The sequence below is a fragment of the Pangasianodon hypophthalmus genome, chromosome 10, assembly GCF_027358585.1.
Source record: "Pangasianodon hypophthalmus isolate fPanHyp1 chromosome 10, fPanHyp1.pri, whole genome shotgun sequence".
NCBI classification, from domain to species: domain Eukaryota; kingdom Metazoa; phylum Chordata; class Actinopteri; order Siluriformes; family Pangasiidae; genus Pangasianodon; species Pangasianodon hypophthalmus.
In genome coordinates, this window is record NC_069719.1 from 27,917,110 (window position 1) to 27,938,639 (window position 21,530).

The 21,530-nt window shown below is 41.4% G+C and overlaps 1 protein-coding gene across 3 annotated transcripts in view; it reads right to left on the reverse strand.

The window, feature by feature from the left end:
- Positions 1-21,530, reverse strand: part of foxn3 (forkhead box N3) — an 85,935-nt gene that overhangs the window by 35,362 nt on the left and 29,043 nt on the right. For all 3 annotated transcript variants that reach the window (XM_026926309.3, XM_026926311.3, XM_026926310.3), the window contains exons 2-3: positions 20,702-21,264; positions 6,943-7,079 (exon numbers count right to left, since the gene is read on the reverse strand). In XM_026926309.3, coding sequence (XP_026782110.3) covers positions 6,943-7,079; positions 20,702-21,250 — 686 coding nt within the window. In that variant the 5' untranslated portion in view covers positions 21,251-21,264. The remainder of the gene's footprint in view (positions 1-6,942; positions 7,080-20,701; positions 21,265-21,530) is intronic.

Consider the following 21,530-nt stretch of genomic DNA (forward strand, 5'->3'; position numbering starts at 1 on the left):
AATAGGCTCTGCAATTATTTGGCGCTTGTTTTTTTTTTTTTTATTATTATTTTTTTGCGACAGTAAAATTTTACACATTTAGAGGGGAGAATAATGAAACGGCCAGTAATGGAATCTGCGTCTGGGCTCTGGATATAACGGAGCTATTGTTTTTAGGGACACAAGACGCAATCAAGATGTGGCTTCTAGCCGTTCTGCACCATTTGAGTCCGCTCCGGGTCCACAATAAATACTGTTCTAACTAAAATAATAGTAAGACAAGAATGAGAGCCACGCCTGTGTGAGAGGAGACTCAGAGACTGATGTTTTTAAAAAATGTTATGGACTCCAGAGAAGCATGCATTCTTCTGCACTGGGTTTCTGCTTTTTCATCTGAACCACATGTGCCACTGGCAGGAGTCTCGCTGAGTTCTGGGTCGACGCCCCAGCTATTTTTAACTCTCGCTGCTCTGTGCATCGAGTCCGTTAATGCAAACAGTTCTGAAGGAGTCTCCTTACTCGAGCAGGACCGAGGAATTCATTTCCAAACAAAAAGCTCTTAGTTCATTCCATAATCTTGTCCTGAATCCCATTGCTTGCTCCTCTCTCTCTCTCTTTACGCCTGCAATCACAATCCTCTTTAACTAATCTTCAGTCTAATTGGTGCTACTCCACACACTCTTTATTTCTCCCCCCTCCTTTTCACTTCTTCTCACTTTTGTCCTGAGCCGGAGTAGCTTTCTCTTCCGCTCACAATGGAGCCATTCTGGAGGCCGGAGGCGCTGTGGACATGGCGTACAATTAGTGGAAGGAATTTCAGACCAGAATCTTGCAGGAGGAAATGACCAAACTCAAGAACTCATCCAGCGGTGCTTTCAGGGCTCGCCTTCAGACTCTGACGCTACCTGACAGTGGAAAAGAACGCTAGGAGGAGAAAAACCTTACCATAATGGACGCCTAACATCATTTAAGCATGTTTGACCATTGCATGACTAAATCCTCCACCCAGAAACACATTATGTTTATATAGAAATATTTAGCGATTCTGGTGCTACATTGTTTCTGGTTGGAGTCGTATTTTTCATTATCCCTGTGAGACGTTAGAGTTTGTGTGTTGCTCTGATGTCACAGAGAGACAATTCTAGTGCAGATACAATGGTGTTTAATAGGAGAAAAAAATTCAACCATCTCAAACATAAGGGATAAGTGTTCTCCTGCGTAGAAGTAGTGTAGGCTTTGGAGCAAACGCTGGACTCAAAGTCCCAGAATGCAATGCAGCTATACGACGCAGTCAAGACTCGGCTTGGCTAGTCAGTGATCTACGAGACGAGCGTGTTGGCGTTGACGATGCTATGAGCATGAAAGCTCTGGAAGCTGATCTGTTTGAGCAGAGTTTACAGATGAGAGATCTAGACACACTAAAGGACTAAAACGCTTCTGCTTCGCTCTCTTTAGGTAGAGATGAAGCGAGAGCTAAATCCCAATGCATTGTGGGTAATGTAGGAAACCATTAACCAACATGGAATTATTGCAACATTCCAGAAAAAAACAAAGTAATAAAAAAATGACAAAATAAATATGGAAGTCATACAGGGTGGATTTTTTTATTCTTCAAGAAGTCTGCAGAACTTTAAGGAACACCTAAAAGAAAGCAGCTTGTGTCTCAGGGAGGAATCGGCTCCGTGAAACCAGCTGGAGTATTTTCCATGCGCTGGCTGTTGACAAACTTCCAAAAGAACAAAAAAGCCCCAAAGAACAATAAATCTACAGAGACACGCTTCTACTCGCTCGCATTCAGCACTCACCAGCGCCCACAAAAGAGCCATTCCACTTCTCCTCTCTCTCTAATGTGCCCCGGAGAAGGAATAATATCACACACAAGCAATGGGTTTATCAAAGGAAACAACCGATCCACAGTTTCATTCTGTCAATGCTAAACACAGAAATCCCTATTGATTCCACAGCTATGAAACTAAATACAGAAAAAACTGTTCTTTTCAGCGTTTACAGCAGCGTGAAATGTGATCGGGGCTGAGCGATCGGTCTGCAGATGCCAAAGCGCTGAGGTAGGAGCTGTGTCCTTGACTAGGAAAATGAGGAAAATGGGAAGGAAATAAAGGAGAGAAGAGAAGGAAAAAGTGAGGAGAGAATAGAATGGAAAAAGAAGAAAGAAGAGAAAGGATTGGCAAAGAGAGGAGACGAGAGAGGAGAGGATGAGAGAATGGAAAAGGAGAAGAAAAGAGGAGAAGAGAAAAGAGAAGAACAGAGAGGAGAAAAGAAGAAAGAAGAGAAAAGATTTGAGATGAGAAGAGAGGAGACATGAGACAAAAGGATAAGAGAATGGAAAAGGAGAAGAAAAGAGAAGAGAGTAGAGAAGAACAGAAAGAAAAAAGAAGAAAGAAGAGAAAAGATTGGATATGAGAAGAGAGGAGACATGAGATGAATGGATGAGAGAATGGAGAAGAAAATGAGGAGAGGAAATAGAAAAAGAAATGGAAGAGAAGAGAAGAGGGTCACAGTTTGGACTATATGTGAAAGCTCACACACACACACACACACACACACACACACACACACACACACACACACAGCGAGGGGGTTTACTTGGTTTATTTCTTTTAGCTTTTCGGGTTTTTCTTGCCAGAGGACAGAGAGGACAGTTTTGTGAAACACACAGCTCTGTCTCAGTGTTTTTCTTCTCTTTTTTTCTTTCTGCTTTTTCAATTCACAAGCTTCCATTTAAAATGAATCTCCTCCAGCTACTGGACCTCCAGTTGTCATCTCCGATAATTCACGCGTGTGTGCGTCTTCGTGAAGATGGACAAAGGCAGGTACAGAAAAAAAACCTCCCAAAAATAGGCTGGAAGCCGTGCGCCGTTGCCATGGAGAGTCGCGTGTTGCCAGGGCGATGGCGTATTTCTCTCCCGCGCTAATGGCCTGTCCTTTTGCCAGGCAACAAATAGCCTCGTGATGCAACTGCACCTGTCTCCGCCACGATGTGTTACCATGGAGGCGTGCCTGTTGCCGTGGCGACCATCACGCTCATAACCCTGCAAGGGCAAACGTGTGCGGCAGGACTCGGAGGGCCAGCTGTTTCACCTGCTCTCTCTCTCTCTCTCTCTCTCTCTCCCTCCTTTCTCTCCCCCAATCCCCCACCCTTCTCTCTCTCTCTCTCTCTCTCCCTCTCTCTCTCTGATGCTGTACGGTTAGCGTGTTAAGGAATGTGGATCTGCCTGGGCCTGTCTTACATGTCCCCGTTTAATCAATCTCTCTCTCTCTCTCTCTCTCTCTCTCTCTCTCTCTGAGGAGCTGGATCAGTACCCGGTACCTGGGGTGCCACAATGGCTGCCTGCCCAAATCTGAGCACAGAGATGAAACAGCCGGCTTTTCTAATTGCATTTACTCTCCCATTTCCTCACCCAAAACCCATTGCTATGTTGGCCAGGAACAGCCGAAGCAGGACTGTTAGGAACAGAAGGCAAAATTCAACATCAGAGAGATCATCATCATCATCATCATCTTCACCATCATCATCATCATCATCATCAAATGTGTCTTAGAGTTGGTTTTTTTTTCAGTAAATAAATTTATTAAATGTAGCTATAAACTAATAAAGGGTATGACGTGTCGCTCTTTAATTAATAATAAACAGCTTTGGGGTGGTAATAGTTACTCTGCTTCATCACACCACCCTGTCACTGATTATCTTCCTAGAACAGCACAACACTTCATTCTGTAAGTGGCTTATAGACTTATTGACAATGTATAAACCCATATACTGCCATGACAGCTGCGATGTTTACAATGTCAGGTCAGTATTGGATCAGTACCGGATCAATATCAGGTCAGTACCAGATCAGTATCAGGTCAGTACTAGATCAGTATCAGGTCAGTACTAGATCAGTGCCGGATCAGTATCAGGTCAGTACTAGATCAGTATCAGGTCAGTACCAGATCAGTATCAGGTCAGTACTAGATCAGTGCCGGATCAGTATCAGGTCAGTACTAGATCAGTATCAGGTCAGTACTAGATCAGTATCAGGTCAGTACTAGATCAGTGCCGGATCAGTATCAGGTCAGTACTAGATCAGTATCAGGTCAGTACCAGATCAGTATCAGGTCAGTACTAGATCAGTGCCGGATCAGTATCAGGTCAGTACCAGATCAGTATCAGGTCAGTACTAGATCAGTATCAGGTCAGTACTAGATCAGTGCCGGATCAGTATCAGGTCAGTACTAGATCAGTATCAGGTCAGTACTAGATCAGTATCAGGTCAGTACCAGATCAGTATCAGGTCAGTACTGGATCAGTATTGGATCAGTATCAGGTCAGTACCGGATCAGTATCAGGTCAGTACCGGATCAGGATCAGGTCAGTACCGGATCAGCAACATTAGGTATTCTGATATTGGTATAGGTTTAATCCTAAGGTAAAATAGAATCAGTGCATCATTAACTGTGCAATTTTTATCAGAAAATAAATAAAAATAATAATAATAAACCAAGGTCCGTTTAATGCTGATGGAAAAGAGTAAAGAGTGAGCGTGTGTGACTCAGCTGATTTGCGTGAAACGCTATAAAAAGCTCCATTCTGCTTCCTGCGAGCCGCAGTGGCCAGATAAACACTTTATTACACACTGCTACATGCCGATCCGCCATCTGGCCTGAGAGCAGGAGAGGAAGCCGAGACCCTGTGTGTCCTCCTCACACAGGCGTACGTGCACACACACACACACACACACACACACACACACACACACACACTGAAATCATATCATCATGCTTGACAAACACAGACCTGATCACAAAGACAAGTGCAATTCAAACATCCACCAAAATTAAGGACTATATAACACAACCACTTATAGTGTGCTCTTATTTCAATTAAAGTCTAAATATATTTGGAGTGACTTCTTTTTCTGGAGTGTTAACCACTGCTCAGTGATGATCTCACACACACACACACACACACACACACACACACACTGTCACCATCTCTCACACTTATTATCGTGGAAATCTATAATGAACATTATGAGATAAGACTTGGAGGTCGTGTCAGCGTCGTGTTATCGTCAGGAATCTACCTGATGTGAAAATAAATCTTATGACACAGCGCTCTGTGCTGCAAAATTAGCCGGCGTACTGTAGAAAACCTGCACAAGTGTGCCTAGGTAGTGGCTTTTTAGTAGCTGACCTCATTCGGTACGGTTTTGTCGGATCGTAGGGAGGTTTGTGTTAAAGGCGCGGCACTGTGCAGCCAGTGGAGCTTTTTTTATAACGCTGAATATTAAAAAAGTGGAGCAGAGTAAAAGCAGCTGAGGTGAAAGGAAACATCCAAACACAAAACCGTCTGCTTCCAAAACCAAACTCTACTTTACTTCCTAACAATGACTTGCCTCTATACCTGAACCACCTCCTTCTCCATCCAAGCTCCATTTCTCCATCCGACTGTTTTTACCTTCTTTACAAACATCTAGCTCTGTTTTCCTTTTCCAGACTGTGCACTCGTTCACTGTCCTTGGTTAGAACATTTAGCTTCATTCATTTGGCAGACATTTTTATTCAGCCATTTTTCAAGGCTTGGTAATGGAAGTGTTATGGTTTGATTTTTTTTTTTTCACAGTATGATAATCTTATCTTAAATCTTTAATCTTAGAAAAATCACAGTTATCACAGGATCATGGTATTAATCAACAGTTTAAAAAACACAGAAGGAGGTGGTGAAAATTAAAGAAAAAAATGACTTTGTACAACAGCCTCTTTGCACATTCTAGTATATATGACAAGAAAAAACTAAGCAAAAAGATCAAATTCCCTCACTTCTGCAGGATAAGATTTCTGAACACGTATGTGGATAAATAATGTTTCTGCAGAACGTCTGTAGAAAGTTTGATCGACTCGCACCGGATAATTGATCTCTGTGTACATTAGAGATGGACGCATCTTCACAATGTACACCTGCTCATCACACACACACACACACACACACACACACACACACACACACACACACAAAAAAAAATCCATACACATTACACAAACTTCGTTTTAATATAAATGGTTTGTTTTGCGTTTTATTATAAGTGCTTGTTGTAGGGGGCGTGGCCACATATATTAGCTTGAGCATTAGTAGGTCACATGACCATAACATATGTGTAGACTGTACCTGTGCTAGGATCTCAATGACTTCCCTCTTGAAGCATCGCTTCTCTGACGTGCGCTTTTAAATGTTGTGTATATTTTATTACTTCTATGTTATAAACTTATACTTGGCTTTGCTAAGAAATGAAGGAAAAGAGCGAGCGCTTCCTGGAGTGTCTTGATTCTGAAGAAACAGCGCAAAACCTAATTTCCGACAGGATTTGGGCCTACTGCGACACTGACAAGGGTAAAGTGGTTGCTGAACATAAATGAATAAATGAACTTTTGTTCATGTTCGAGTTTTTCTGCATTTCACCTTCTCTAACGCTCTATACTCAGGGCTTGATGTTATTCCTGAGGCGTATGACGTGACAGTTTATGACGTATCAGTGTGCTGGCGTGCTCGTGTGAGTGTTCTCAAATCGTTTTTGTGTGTGCGGAAAATTATGTTTTGGAAATACAACAGTTGTGCTACTCCAACAAATGTTGGTTGAACTGGACAGAAATCTACACATTGTAAGATTTATAGTAAAGCAATTATTCCATTTCGCACACTTGAGTTGCTAGGAGCGTGCAGACACGTTCGCTCGATCTAAATGAAATGAAGCGGCTCAGAAACCTGGCGCCGAGCTCGTCTCTCCGAGATCCGCTCGGCCTTTCTACGCCTGCACATGCTGGCGCTAACGGAACCTGTTAGCACACCTGAGAGAGTATGTGAGAGAGAGAGAGTGAGAGAGAGAGAGAGTGAGAGAGAGAGAGGAGAAATCGAGAGAGGAGAGAGGTGTGAGGATCGATATCTCTGGCAAGGCACTTGCTTACCTTTGATATGCCTGAGGAGAGGTGGGAGGCGTGGTGAACACTTGGGAGTAGGGATGATAAGGCGTCTTCTTCAGCGCCTGGATGAGATTGTGTCTGTATTCCGGGTCTATGCACCACAGGGAACCCTTCCCGATACTCTGTACAGAGGAAGACAAGAACAGTTCAAACGCTATCCGTCAGTACAAACTTACCACTACAGGCAGGACTTGTAAAGACACTCCTGAGGAGAAGAATATCTGGTCAAGCTTTCTGTTTTTTTTTTCTCTCCATATATCCAATAAAGTCTAAAGCACTTACAGAAATCTAAGCAGCAATCACAATCTGATCTGTAATTCTGATCTGTCATTTTTCTTTCCGTATTCATCTTCCAGGCTTGAATACATTTACAGCCCTCGCTATTCTCAATGATTTACTAATTTAGCAGACAATCTAAAGATGAAACGAGAAAATATGAAGCCAGTTGCATTAAGTCCAAACCATACGCTGTGAGGAGTAAAGCTAGCATGGTGTAGAGTTTCAGCTGCACCACAGACACTTCAGCTACGTCATAACTAGAGGTGAGTAAAACACAAACTTCAAAAAGCTTCACAAACCCCAAACTGTACAATGCACAGCGATGTTAAACAGAGCTCCGTTAAAACTATCTGCTGTCCACTTGGTTGTTGTCATGAGCTTCGTCTCAAATCTAAAACTCTCACCAGTATTTTCTTATCTAGAAAATCCAGAAGACTGGCACTCAGACCTTTTGGTAGGTTTAAAGGCTGCATGAGAGGTTTTTAAAATTCCTTACACTAAAATTACAAGCACTATGTATGCAATTTGAGACACAATGCTAGTTTGTTAAGCAGTAATAAATGTACAGAGAAATTTATCTGTTTTTTTTTTTTTTTTTGCAAATTCTTAAGTTAGTGCTACGTGTTAGAGTAGTGAAAAAGACTAAAATTGCACATACACTCTTAATTTAATAGTAGTTCCTGGTTAGAGAGATATTTCTAATAATTATTTGTAAATAAATGAATAAAACAAAAGAGACTGTAAGTTTCTGTCATGACCTCATTTGTCAATGAGGTCACGACCCACAGTTTGTGATCATCCGGAGAAAAGTGATCATAGATCAGATATTTAAAAGCGAGAGTGACGTATTTCGCCATCACCAGCCACTTCCACTTCTCAGTGTAATATTTACTTCAAGTAGGATCTGTCTCTCGAGTTCGTTATTTTAACGAATAGCAAACAAAGATAACGAGGCAGCTGCAGACTTCATCTGCATCTGAAAAATGACACAATAAAGTATATCACGTGAACAGAGAAACATTTTAAATATTTTTCGGATGAACCACGTTTCAGTTTTCAGTCTCAGTTTGACCTTTCATATTTTGTGCTTCAGTTCCGCTCATTACTTTTGTGATCTTTTACGTTTATAAGCTGTATATCTGAGCAAACAGTATATTTGAGCGAGGTGGCCATGTCCAGTAAAGAAATAAAGAAATCATTACACTCCTCACAAACAAAAAGGGGAAAAAAAATGCATTTATTCTCGGTAAACATGCATCTTTCCATTAAAACTTGAAGCTACATTGAAACTATGCGACATTGTGTAACTGTTCATTTTTAGTAGACTGTAAACTCAAATGTAGCGAGAAGAGATGGCACGATACCAGCATTTCTTTTCTGATATTGATATTGAAAACAAATGTAAAATGTTTTCATTTTAACTGAAGCATTCACGACTACACTCTTTCACAAACAAATCACTTACATTGTAAATATAATAAATATAATAAAGTATAAATATAATCAAATCAATGCTAACAAAAAGAAAAACGTCAATACATATGTAAACATCCCCAGATCAAAAAAATAAATTTATTTTCCAAATCCGATGCCAACCTTTGCCATTTGCTGGTTATTATCATGACTAATGCAGTGTGAAGACCCAACTCGAAAAGAAAGAAAAACACACAATCAAGTGAAATGTGCTGACGGCAGCTTTAATAATCGTACATCTCTTCACTCGAGTGTCTGAAAAACAGACAGCACTCAGAGCATCATGCGACGCTGATCGAAGGCACTGAATCAGAGAAATGTGAAATAACCTATCAAACATGGCAAAGCGGTTAATAGTTTGTGCTAGAGGAAAGTTCAGGATGATTCGACTTCATATACCCCTGAGCATGGCAAGAAAAAAAAGAAAAGAAAAAAGAGGAAATGAGTTCTCCGCCACTGACCCAACCTTGGCCTGCAAACTGAAGAAAAATGAAATGGCAAATACAAAAAGCAATAACCAAATATCAGCTCACCATACAAAAAATAAAAACGACATGCAAAATAGGCTGAAATGTGTGTGTGTGTGTGTGTGTGTGTGTTGTTTTTATGCATGCAACCTGTTTAACACACTCAGCACTTTCTAAAAGGAGCTGGAGAAGATGCACTTGAGAGACAGATTAATTTTGCAGATCTGATCTGAGAAGAAGAAGGAGTGGAAAAGTGCTGCTGTAATGAAGACCCTGTGAGGATGAGGCTGGGAAATGCAATGCGCTTTATTGATTATAGACGCACTGATTGTGGGGAATATTGTAGGGTTTGGCTCGTGACTGTTGTTTGTGTGTCGATAACGTTGCGGGAGGATTATGATGTATCTGTACTGGTGACTGCTGAATGCTTAAAAATTACAATAATTCACGTGAAGGCTTAGAAATTATGACAATTCAGGTTTATGGTTTAATCTGCTGTCTGAAAATTCCCAAGGCTATACAAGCACCCTGATCTAAATCAGTCCTAGCAGGAAAAAAAAAAAAAACTGTGTTTAATAAAACATAAAGCAGAAGATAGAAGTGTTGAAAATAAATACCGAGATTTAAGGCTAAGGGAAAAAAATTACACTCCATGATAAGCCTAGACAGCACTTAATATTACATCTATATAAGAGGAAAAAAGGCTGTTTAGCAAAAGAGCCATTTCCTTCCGAGGCGGTAAAAGCGTGTATTTTTAGGTCAAACTCACACTGTCTGCCTAATTAAGCTGTCAACTTCCCATCAGCGTGTTTTAAACCATATCTGGGCTTAATGCAAGAGCACATGACACCATGAAATCCAATCTCAAACTGGTGTATGAAAACATTCTGATGGATCAAAATGCAAGGGAATGAAATTGTATAAATATTTTTACAGCGAAGGACAGGAACAGAAAGGAGAGCTGATTAGTGATCTGAAGTTTGAAAGTAAAAAAGGAGAGTTTTTTTCTTACGTGGCGAGACAAAGCCTATAATATCGTACAGAAAGCTGGCGTATTGGCACATGCATTTTTATCTCTGGGGATTGGGTGAAAATTGTCAGGATTAAACAAAGACAATCAATTCTAATTACTGAAGGATCACAAATCGAGAAGTTGATGGGAAAAAAAGGCAAGGAGTAAGAAAGATTTCTTTTTCATTGTTGATTTCTTGAATGGTTGAATGCAACTGAATTCAACCAGTAAAACATCAATTATTTATCTGTAAAATCTGTTGTGTGTGTGTGTGTGTGTGGCTGTGTGTTTAGAAAGTCATTTAAAAAAAAAGAGAGAAAAGAAAAACCCTGAAGCAAGGACACGGCCATCCCAGGAGCATATGATATTACCGACATCCGAAGCGTCGGATTATTCATATTTGCCTCCCACAGAAGAGGCTGCGCTGGTCTAAATTTCCAAATGTTCAGTAATCAGGAAAAATCAATAGGTTTTAGAGCACTTTCCCTCTTATTTATTTTCATCTCCTGACAGCTGCTGTGTGGGTCTGAAGGCCAGCTCAATGGCACGAGTCAATAGAGTCTCCAATCAGAGACGGAAAAAAAAGAGACAGGAGAGAGGGAGAGGCAAGAGAGAGAGAGAAATACATGGATTACACTGGTTTCCTAGGCAACAGGCGATGGAGGAGTGTATAAAGGCTGTTTGATAGTCTTGGCAGAAGGATCGTTCATTCTGAAGCTCTGAAGATGCCGGACTTCATCATAACCAACACGGCTAATCCTGTCAGGCTTTGTTTTTATGAGTGTCCAAAAAAGTTTAATTTTTGTAGCGCATCACTATTCTGTAATTATTCTTTTATTTTGCTGTATTCAGCTATTAGCCTAACAACAGAAGGCCGCGATGATGCTATCGCACTACGCTTTGCTGCCCTTGGCGGTCAGCGATCCATCAGATCAATTGGACAGAGCGCTGATTCCCTAAATTAAGTTCATTACAGCTTCCTTGGAAAAGCAATCTATAAGCGTGCGGTAGAGTCGCCCGACCACGCCGGGATAAATCACAGAGTCTGAAATAACACCACGGCGCACTTCTCTAAAGCCCTGTGGCCATCAAGCGCTAATGACTAGCCAGCTAACTCGTCGCTCTCGTCTCTCTTGTGATGCTCCGTGTCTGAAATCGCATCACAGAGTGGAAATACACTCTAGGTAATAGGTGACCTTGTACACGGATAAGCAAGGTCACATGGTCCAACCGTGTCCCTGTGCTTAGGTTAGGAGGTAGTGGCGGCCGGCAATAACAGACAGCGTTTATGGTTTTCCATCAATCATATTTCAGCATTTTAATTTTAGCTTGAAATTGTCATTGTCTGAGATAAAAGCTGTCCTGCTTAGAAGGCAGCTGATTTTTATTTCAGTAAAAAAATTGTGCCCAGCTTTGCTTCTACATCCTCAGTGCAGGAAATCCCATAATTCTGTCTGTGAAACCTTTAACAAACATGGCGGACAAAACTGGTGCACAAATGTAGGTGAATCGCTTGTCTGGTAGCTAGCTTAGCAAACTGTCTCATGTGTGTTTTTTAGATTTCATTTCATTTTTTTCTCAATCTCCAGCAAATGTTCAACACTCCTGCAACTCTACAGGGAATTCTTTCAAAAAGTGCGTCTGCCAGTATGTTATTTAGTCCTAGAGAACTGAGCTTTTTTACCTCTTGACCAATCAGGTTGCAAGATAATGGACAAGCAGGAAAATCCAACATGGATGGCAAAGTGCTGGTGAAAAATCTTGCTAGTGAGTGCATATGAGAAGATTTGATGACATGTTGAATTGCAAATGTTTCATTGCCGATATTCCAAGTAAACAGCATGTGTACTTTTGGGACTTTCACTTGTACATGATGTGACGTCCCACTTTAACTCTGACAGTCACGTCTCACAAGCAGCTCAAATTCTCTTGATTTTCTGCCTCCGAAGCAACAGCCAAGACAAACAACCTCCTCATCACCAGAGCCCCACCAATCTTTAATTCAATCTAATGTAGAAAGCATGCTGGCTAGTTGGTTAGTTAGCTGATACTAGATAGAACTGGTAAAAGTGTTGATAGCTTTATTATTCATTAAACAATATTCTTTAATGTACCACTAGTTAGAGATCCACGTGATGAACCACCGAATGATGGTGAATAAAGAAATGTCACGTTGCAATTTCAAGTTCTCTCAGGATCAGTGTCTACATATTTACCTGTCGTGATGTATGAAGACACAGAGCGGTTCCTGAACACGATGCCCAAGATCCTGAGGTTTGTTTTTGGTTAAAACGCTGAGGTGAGGAGCTTGGAATGAAATAAAACACCGAGCTCTGAATGATGTGACTCCACTGTGGAGCGCAGGTGTGATCTCATCAAGGCTGATGATTCGGACGAGTTCATCGTAGCTGTGTAACGTCGGACGAGAGGTGTGGGTCGGAAGCGAGCCATCAATAGTTTACAATCTGGGATTCATTCAATCAGACTATAAATTGCTGACTTAGAAAAAAGCAGGGAATAAAATGCTGATATTTAATTACCTGCGGAATGTAATCCTAATTAAAGAGGATTCCCTTTCTATGCAGGGAAACGAAAGCGAGCGATGACATGATAAACGGAGACAAGTCCTGTGCCGGAAGGACGCCCAGGACAGAGTATCAGAGTGAGTCAGAGTGTGTGTGTGTGTGTGTGTGTGTGCATGCATGCCTGTAACACAGGGCAGCCAGATCGAGTCCCGCTGAGATGCAGTCCCTCTAAATCACACACTCACAAGCCTCCATGGTCTCGCTTGGCGTGCATGAACCATGTTTGTTCTGACACACTCGCCGCATGCTGCGATTATACCCAAGCAATATGGCCTCCCCCACCAGCTCAGCATACGGCCCAGAGCCACGAGGATCCGCTTCCTCAATGGCGTTTCTGACTCAACTTTGTCAGACGCAAGTTTCCCTGACTCGTGATTTCACGTGGTGTAAATTATAGAATTATTTATATCTGATTTTTTTTTGTCCATACATTAGTTTTAAACTGACAGACAAAAATATCACAGAGGATGTGTAGGGTAACCCAAACGACCTCGTCATTGCATAACACTCTGGGTTATTTAAGTGTGTGTGTGTGTGTGTGTGTGTGTGGGTGCAGCAGTAATAATGCTGAGTACAGGGTCTGTGAAAAACCAGCCTAATGACACACCAGTGCTGGTTTTGCTGAGCTAATGTGCTCCGAATCCCCATGACAAAAGATAAAAATAAAACAGAGGAGCTTTAGGTGCAGAGGCAGCGAGCCCTGGTCACTTCCGCCCCCGAGAATAAACATATACAGTATATGTATGTGTGTGTGTGTGTGAGTATTTGGTAGTAAAAATATATAGATAAAAATTATAAGTAAGTAAATAAGTAAAGAGTAAAAAAAAAAAAAAAAGTATGGTAACAACTATAGGTCTCGATGTATTATAGACTCAAATGGTAAGACTTTTGTAGTTTTGTAGAAGAATCTTGCGACTGATGGATCTTTAATCAGTAGAAGGATCATCATGTGGGAGGAAATGATGTGAAAACAAAACAGCTCTTTAGGATGAAGGTTGATCTCAAAATTGTTTTTTTTTTCACTCAGTACAGATTTATTTCATGAACATAATCCAACTATTAATATATTACACTCATTGTTTAAATATGTACATTAATATTTTTGCAATGAGTGAAGCCACCAAGCTTTTTATAGCTGATCTTGATTGCTGGTGGAACTCATTTTTACTAAAATTGACATTTATAGGTTTGTTATTGAGCTTCAATTCGAGTGAAACTTGACTAATAACTGTAAGTATGTAGTAATAAATATAATAACTTTGTCTGGTTGTGATATCTATCATTATAACAAAATAAAATAATTTTTTTAAAAATCACAGACCTCCTCTCTGTGCTTCACGGATTCTTTCTATGGCTTTCCGTTTTAAAGTGTATAAAGTCATCGTTACTCTGAGCTCGTTACAGGATTATCCAATCATTCATTCCAGATTTCTCTCTAAACGCCTGGTCTTTAAATTGAGACCTGAGAGGTTCTCAGCGCATACACACACACACACACACACACACACACACTGACAGCTGTGTATTCAGAGCCAATACTCACACATGTCACTTTGTCACATCACGGCCCGGTGTGTCACTGACAGTCTTCGCCTCAGATGAGCCGAGTCATCTCTATAATTGCTCGATTGTACATTCCGTCTCGCTGGTATTAGCTGTAATTTTCTCTTCATCACTATCCTGACTGTCTAAACTGCGCTGTCCTCAGGAACGCTTTCTGATTGGCTCGCAGTGGTGGACTGTGTACTGGAATAAACGAGAGATTAAGTGGCTTTGAAACGTTTTGTGCTGTAAGAGATTAAGAGATGTTGGAGATTACGCCATGCTGCTGGATCCGGGATTCATTCAGAATAAATCAGGCATCGTGTTCAGCTAAAACATGCCGTAACACACAACAGTCTGTCTCACTGCAAAAATGTATATCTCAACAAAAACATCTTGAATATCAAAATTGATTCAACCCATTTACTGAATTTATAGTGAATATAGGTGGAATCAGCTCTAGTTCCTGTTCTCACTTACGCTAAACAGTCGTTCCCTCACCAGCCTCTTTTTTTCTCTCAAAAATTGCAGTGTTTCATGTTATTAAGACTTTCTCATATTAGAAAACGTTTCTCTGGCTGTTACAGAGCACTGACACTGGAGACTCCTTTCATAAACGTTAAATAGACAGTTCCTTACAGGAAACTTTACCATATCAAAGATGACACACGTTTTTGAATCTCCTTATGTGGCGCTGTACACGTCCCTATGAATGAGCTGTAACTATAGAAACGATAACGTGTTAGAACGAGCGCATTAAAAATGATAAACCTGGGATTTGCAGCTGCACTACTGTCAGAGCTGCTGTTCTAGAAAATTCATCAACACCTTCTGACCAATCAGAATCCATAATTCGACAGCACTGTGGTGTATTATTAGTATTATAAGATAAATTTGCTTATATTCAAGACATTTTCACTTTTTAGTACGTGAAAGGCTCCAGTAATGTGTTAAAGGTTATAAAGAATACTTCTGTAAAAAAAAGAAAGAAAAAAGTCTACATTGAGTTACACTGCTTCTGTCCAAAATGATGAAAATATTCTGATATAAAATTCTGTCTGTGTCACGCACCTTTAATTACCGTCAGAGACAAAGCGTAAACAATATCATTGACTGCTTCCAGCTCATAAAATTTTCAATAAGACCAGGCAGAGTTATTCTTTTAAACCTAACAGCGTTCGCATTCGCGCTCATAACAAGAGCAAAGAGAGCTTTTTATTTTCTCCCAAAGTAAAACAGGTTTTATTAGCCCCGGCTCGGTGACAGCCATGCTGACCAAATCAGAGCGGTTCTCACTCGCCGTCCCGCTCGGGGTCGTTATGTAAATGTCTGCTGAAACACACACACACACACACCCACACACTGAGGTTTTAGGCCGCAATGTCTGAGCTTGAGCAGTGAAACAGGAAGTGGAGGGAAGCTGCTGACACACAGAGACGGAGGGGAAGAAAGCAGAGCGCTGTATTGATCAGGTCAGGCTGCAGTGTCAGCACGATCAGCCTCAGTGACCCACAGTAACCCACTGCAACAGTCCAACCCGGGGTACGTGTGTGTGTGTGTGTGGGGGGGGGGGGGGGGTATTCACTCTCTTTGCCCCGCCCACTTTTTAACATCTGTCCATGCACATCACAACAGCTGGATAACCGACATGCTAGTGAGCAGCTGGGCTTTATTCCAAATTACCATAGTGCTCTAGATTACAGAACGAGAGAGAGAGAGACTCAATGAGAGAGTGAACAGAAAACTTGGACAATGAAAGAGTTCGAGAAACACAGATAGATAGATAGATAGATAGATAGATAGATAGATAGAGACACATTGAGAAAGAGAGATAGTAAGAGAGAGATTGAATAAGAGAGAAAGAGGTTCTCTAAGAGAGAGACTGAAATAAAGAGAGAAAGAGAGACTTAATGAGAGACACAGAGAACGAGAGAGAGAAAGACTCTAAGAAAAAGACAAAGAGAGACCGAGACAGAGAGGGGGAGAGGGACACAGTGAGAAAGAAAGCTTCTCTAAGAGAGAGACAAAGAGAGAGAGACTGTCTCAATGAGAGTGAGAGAGACAGAACGAAAGACTGGACAGAAGAGAGAGAGAAAGATAGAGAGAGAGAAACACTCAGCGAGACAGAGTGATTGAAAGACTAAACAGGACAATGTGTGTGAGAGAGAATGAGTGAGACAGACACGGGAAGAGTAAATTATAAAGAGAAGAGACAGAGAGAGACAATGAAAGAAAGCAATGGAAAGAAAATCAGAGAGAGACATAATGAGAGATTAAGTGAGAAACAAGGAAAGAGAAGAGAGGAGGAGTGAGAGAAATGCACAATCAGAGAAAGTCTGAGAGAGAAAGAGAGAGAGAGAGAGAGAGAAAGAGATTGTTTATTCATCCATCTTCAGTAAACACTTTATCCTGGAACAGGGCGGAGGTGGATCTCGAGTCTTTCCCAGGAATAGTGAGGGAGAGGTGGGAATAGGATGGAACGCCATTCCATCACAGAACACCGAACACACAAATTCAGACAAGCCCACACACACACACACACACACACACACACTGAGAGGAAGAGATATACAGTGTATACAGGGAGAGAGAGAGAGAGAGAGAGAGAGAGTGCACAGGCCCTTTTTCCTCCATTATGTCGAACACGCACCTCTTTAAATAATTCAGCGGAAGTGAAGAGAGCGCTGTAGCCGACAAGCAGCGAGTCAACAGCACAGGTGAAGCAGCGAGCTCGCGTTTTACCGTCCACACCACCACCACCAAGCCTCTACCTGCACTCTCATGTAACCTCTGTTACCGTGGCAACCGGAACAACAGAAACCATACATTAATCAGACAGGCTGTCAGAGGCCACGGCATAAGCACACACACATACACACACAAACACATACACACACTTACAAACACACACACACACAGAGTTGCCTGCAGGTGAGTGTGTCTTTGTGAGGGTCTGATCCTCCCACAAATGCGTGAGAACTCTGGTGCCAAGTTCACACTGTGTGTTCATAACACAGCCATGGAAACGTGTGACAGCGGCCAGAGCATCACACACGTCGACTACAACGCAACACGAACGGCATCCAGATGAAACGTGAACGCCAGAATAATAGTGGCAAACACCCCTGAAAGACTGTTAAAGATGAAAAAGGTGGCGTATCTCTCAATCCCGTCTCATCTCGGAGGAAACTAATTAGGCGCCGTTCCTCGGCAAACCCTGGAGACCTGCGCCGCCGTCGAATGTTTACTTATTTACTCTTTTATTTTGCTTCTTTAATTTGCCTCTCGCTGCTTCAATATGGAGCGTGGTGCATGAATACATAACACATCCGCCGTGGATGTGGAATTAAAACCGATTTAGTCTGGCGCGTTAATTAAGTAGGCCAATGAGGCCAGGCAAATAAAACATAGAGCTGAAATTAATAGGCATATGGATGTGACCTCCTAAATGTTTTTAAATATTGCGTTTTAAATATAGTGCATCATCACTGCAACGCTCAGTAACGCCACTGGCTGTTTGATTTTTACACTCCGTCAACAATGACACCAAACCATTAGCGTTGAAATTTAAAATGTTAGGAATTTCAATCCATTACATCAGTCCTGCTAGCCCCGCCCCTAAATACCATTCGATTCTGTCGATTCAATCTCAAACCATACAATTTCCCTTTTCCAGATCCAGAAGTTTGGATACTTTGTGCAGTGAGAAAAAGGAAATGAGTCTGAGCGAGGCGAGGTCCAGCGTGAGGAAAGCGGCGTTATGTAAATGACTCTGCTGCGTTCACGTGTCTGAAGTGGTTTATATCCAATCAGTCAAAATGCAGGTACCAATATCAGCTCAGAGACACAAACACAAAGCACACGCTGATCCTCGACAGATTAAAAAAAAAAGAATAATGAGGACTGTGAGAAGTGATTCTTAAATAAATAAATAAATAAATGCTTAAAAGAAAAGTGTAAAAAAAATTGATCAGCTGCAAAAATTGTAGCAGTCTTTTAAAATAATCTTCGTAGTGCTTCTGTTGCACTGAACTAACGACTGTCTGTGATCCTAAAAATAAAAACAGAACCTAAAAAAATGTACACAGATTATAAAATAAATAGGTAAAAAAATGCAGATCCTAAAAAATAAACATGAATCAAAGAAGAAAAAAAAACTAAAAATAAACAGAACACAAACACAGATCCAAAAAATAGACCACAGACCCTAAAAAATAAAAATTAACACAGACCCTAAAGTTTAAAAAAAAATAGTACAAATTATAACAGAACACAGAGCCTAAAATATTTAAAAAATAATAATAAAGATACTAAAAAAAACAAAAAGAAACACAGGTAGTAAAAATAAAAAATTAAAACAACTACTGAAAATAAAAAATGAACACAGATTTCAATAAACAAACAAACAAACAAACAAACAAATAAATAAATAAATCTACAGATCCTAAAAAAAGTAGATGGTGTTTCTTATCTCTATAAGTTGATGTCATGTTATCGTGTGCGTGTGTGTTTATCAGTGAAAGGGTTAATAGAGTGACACAGATCAAGGCTGATGTGGTGTGTGTGTGTGGTGTGTGTGTGAGTATGTGTGTGTGGTGTGTGTGTGTGGTGTGTGTGTGATGGGTGAGGGGCTGAGGCTTCCAGCCGACCCAGCTGCCTTAACATGAGTGCTCCATTACCACTGGATTAGCACTCCACACACACACACACACACACACACATACATACACACACACACACTTGCATGTATGCGCGCACACACACACACACACGCACGAACATGCACGAGTACACTCGCAGCAGTTTCTCTGTTGCTACAGCAACAGCTTACTTTCCATGTCAACTGCAAAGCTGTTTCTATGGCGACGCATACACAAAAAAAATCTTTGCGCCACAGCCGCAGACCAGATGGCAGTGTGAGAGTCACGCGGATCGGCTTTACTGTTCCGACTGGCAAACAGACAGACAGTCATATACACACACACACACACACACACACACACACACACACACACACACATATATATATAGTATAGAGACATGCTGATCTGATCACATTTTCACACTGGTGTGCTTTTTGTTTGGGTTTAAGGCAAATTTTTATCGATTATCGTTTTGTGGTCAGAAATAAAGTCACCTGCGCAGACGTGGGTGGAGCTACGCAACAGCGGGTGTGACGTTCGCAATCAGTCGGCCATTTTGGTCCAAATCTGTCCTGAGAGGGGCGTGTCCTTGAGCGCCGTTTTGGACCAAAGTAGCTACTGAACGTGGATCGGAGAGTTGATGCACCATTAAGCGCAGAACATCGTATAATTAATAGAACTAATCAAAATAACATACTTATTAAATTTATCACTAGAGTCAAGGAATTAGCAGATAAGCAACAACTTTTTTTTTTTTTTTAAAGTGTTGATGACAGTTTTTAAAAGATGCATGATCTATTCACGGAAAGCTCTCTCCACATTATGGAAAAGGTCATTGTTCCATTTTATCCAGCATAACGGCAAGACGGATGCTTTGGAAGTCTTAAAATTTCATTGTAATGGACGTTTGAAGAAAAAAAAAAGAAAGTAAACTGGAGTAAATCAGCCATTTTAAACGACTGCTGTAGCCGGTATAACACATTACATTTTGTAAATTCACATATGGCACAAAATCCCACTGATATTTAACGCAGCCAGATGTTAATCAGTGTTAAACTGTCGCTGTCTGAACAGGTGAGCTTTATCATAGGCGAGAAATTTTAAAACAGACGGCAGAGTCCGCTCATACACAGTTAAACTGATGTTGTTTGGATCAGTTTTGTATTATATTAATTATTTTAAGAGACTACGCTTTCAAAAAGAGCAACAAAGCAAAACTGCGGTGTATTCAGTGGTGTCCTCAGTGTCCCTTGTGCCAGTTACGTCAATATCCTACATGAAAGCACGTTAAAAACCATGTCACATACTGTATGTTCTGTTAGTGAAATCTAATACAGTGTAATTATAAAAAACACCGTACGCTGAGCTGACAACACACACTCGGCTTCAAAGGGCATGAAAAGAGATGATTTGATTGGTTATCGCAGCAGCATGACTAACCACACCTTCTTAGTAATGTGTTCACTCAAACTCCGCCCACTTTGTACAATCACGTCTCTCTGCATCACATTATGTGTTATTCTGCATTCTTCTGGATGGTGATGAAATAAAAGGGAGCTATTCCTTGAACGATAATAATCCAGAGAGAATAAAGTAAAAGTGAGTATTTTCACTAAGAGTGAGCTGGAAGCCTGCAGTGTGGTTGTTAAATAAAGAGCCTCCCAGGCTGCAGGGCTTTTTCTTTCTCCCACGCCCTGAAAGATTGATGTGCCGTGTCCGATGCGGTGAGAGCAGCACCCTTACCTGACTCCTGTCTTTGTCGACTTTCTTAAAACACTTATTGAGTGAGAGGTTGTGCCTGACGGAGTTCTTCCACCCAGTCGGGGCATTGGCGAAATAGGGGAAGTGCTCGAGGATCCAGTTGTAAATGTCCTTTACGGGGAGCCTCTTGGAGGGCGCGTCCTCGATGGCCATGAAGATGAGGCAGCTGAAGGAGTACGGCGGTTTGCAGTTGGGGTTGTGCTTGGCGTCGTAGGCGAGGTCGGAGGTGGCCGGGGAGGGAGGCGGGTCGTCGTCGGGCTCCTGCACGGGGCTCACGCTCCTCAGCACGGGGTCGCCGAAGCTCGTCAGCAGGTTCTTGCTCTCGTGCAGCCAGTTGAGGTTGGTCAGCTCCTCGTCCTCGGCGCCCGACTTCTCCAGCTTGATGGCCGGCACGGGCAGCGCCAGCTCCAGTTCATCATCCTCACACAGCGCCCGAGTGATGGAGCCCACCTGGTACAGCTGGCTCAAGCCGCTCGCCACGCTCACCCCGGAAGCTTCCGGCTTCTTGCTGGGAGGCATGACCGGACCCATTTAGACCAAGGCTCCTGCAGGGAAGAGACAGATATACAAAAAAAAAAAGGAAATTCAGCATCCAAGTGAGCTAAAATCTTTCATTAATATCACTCAGTTTCACTCAAAAACACCTTCTACACTGATCCATATATTTGTAATGAGAAAATGTTTAAAATCTGTAATTCACAGCATCTGAAAACTATTGTTCTAGATAGAAATAAATGAATTATTTATGCTGCACTTTTGTTTTACAACTTTTTCATTTTGATCTCAGATACTTTCATCTCAACGTGTTCTG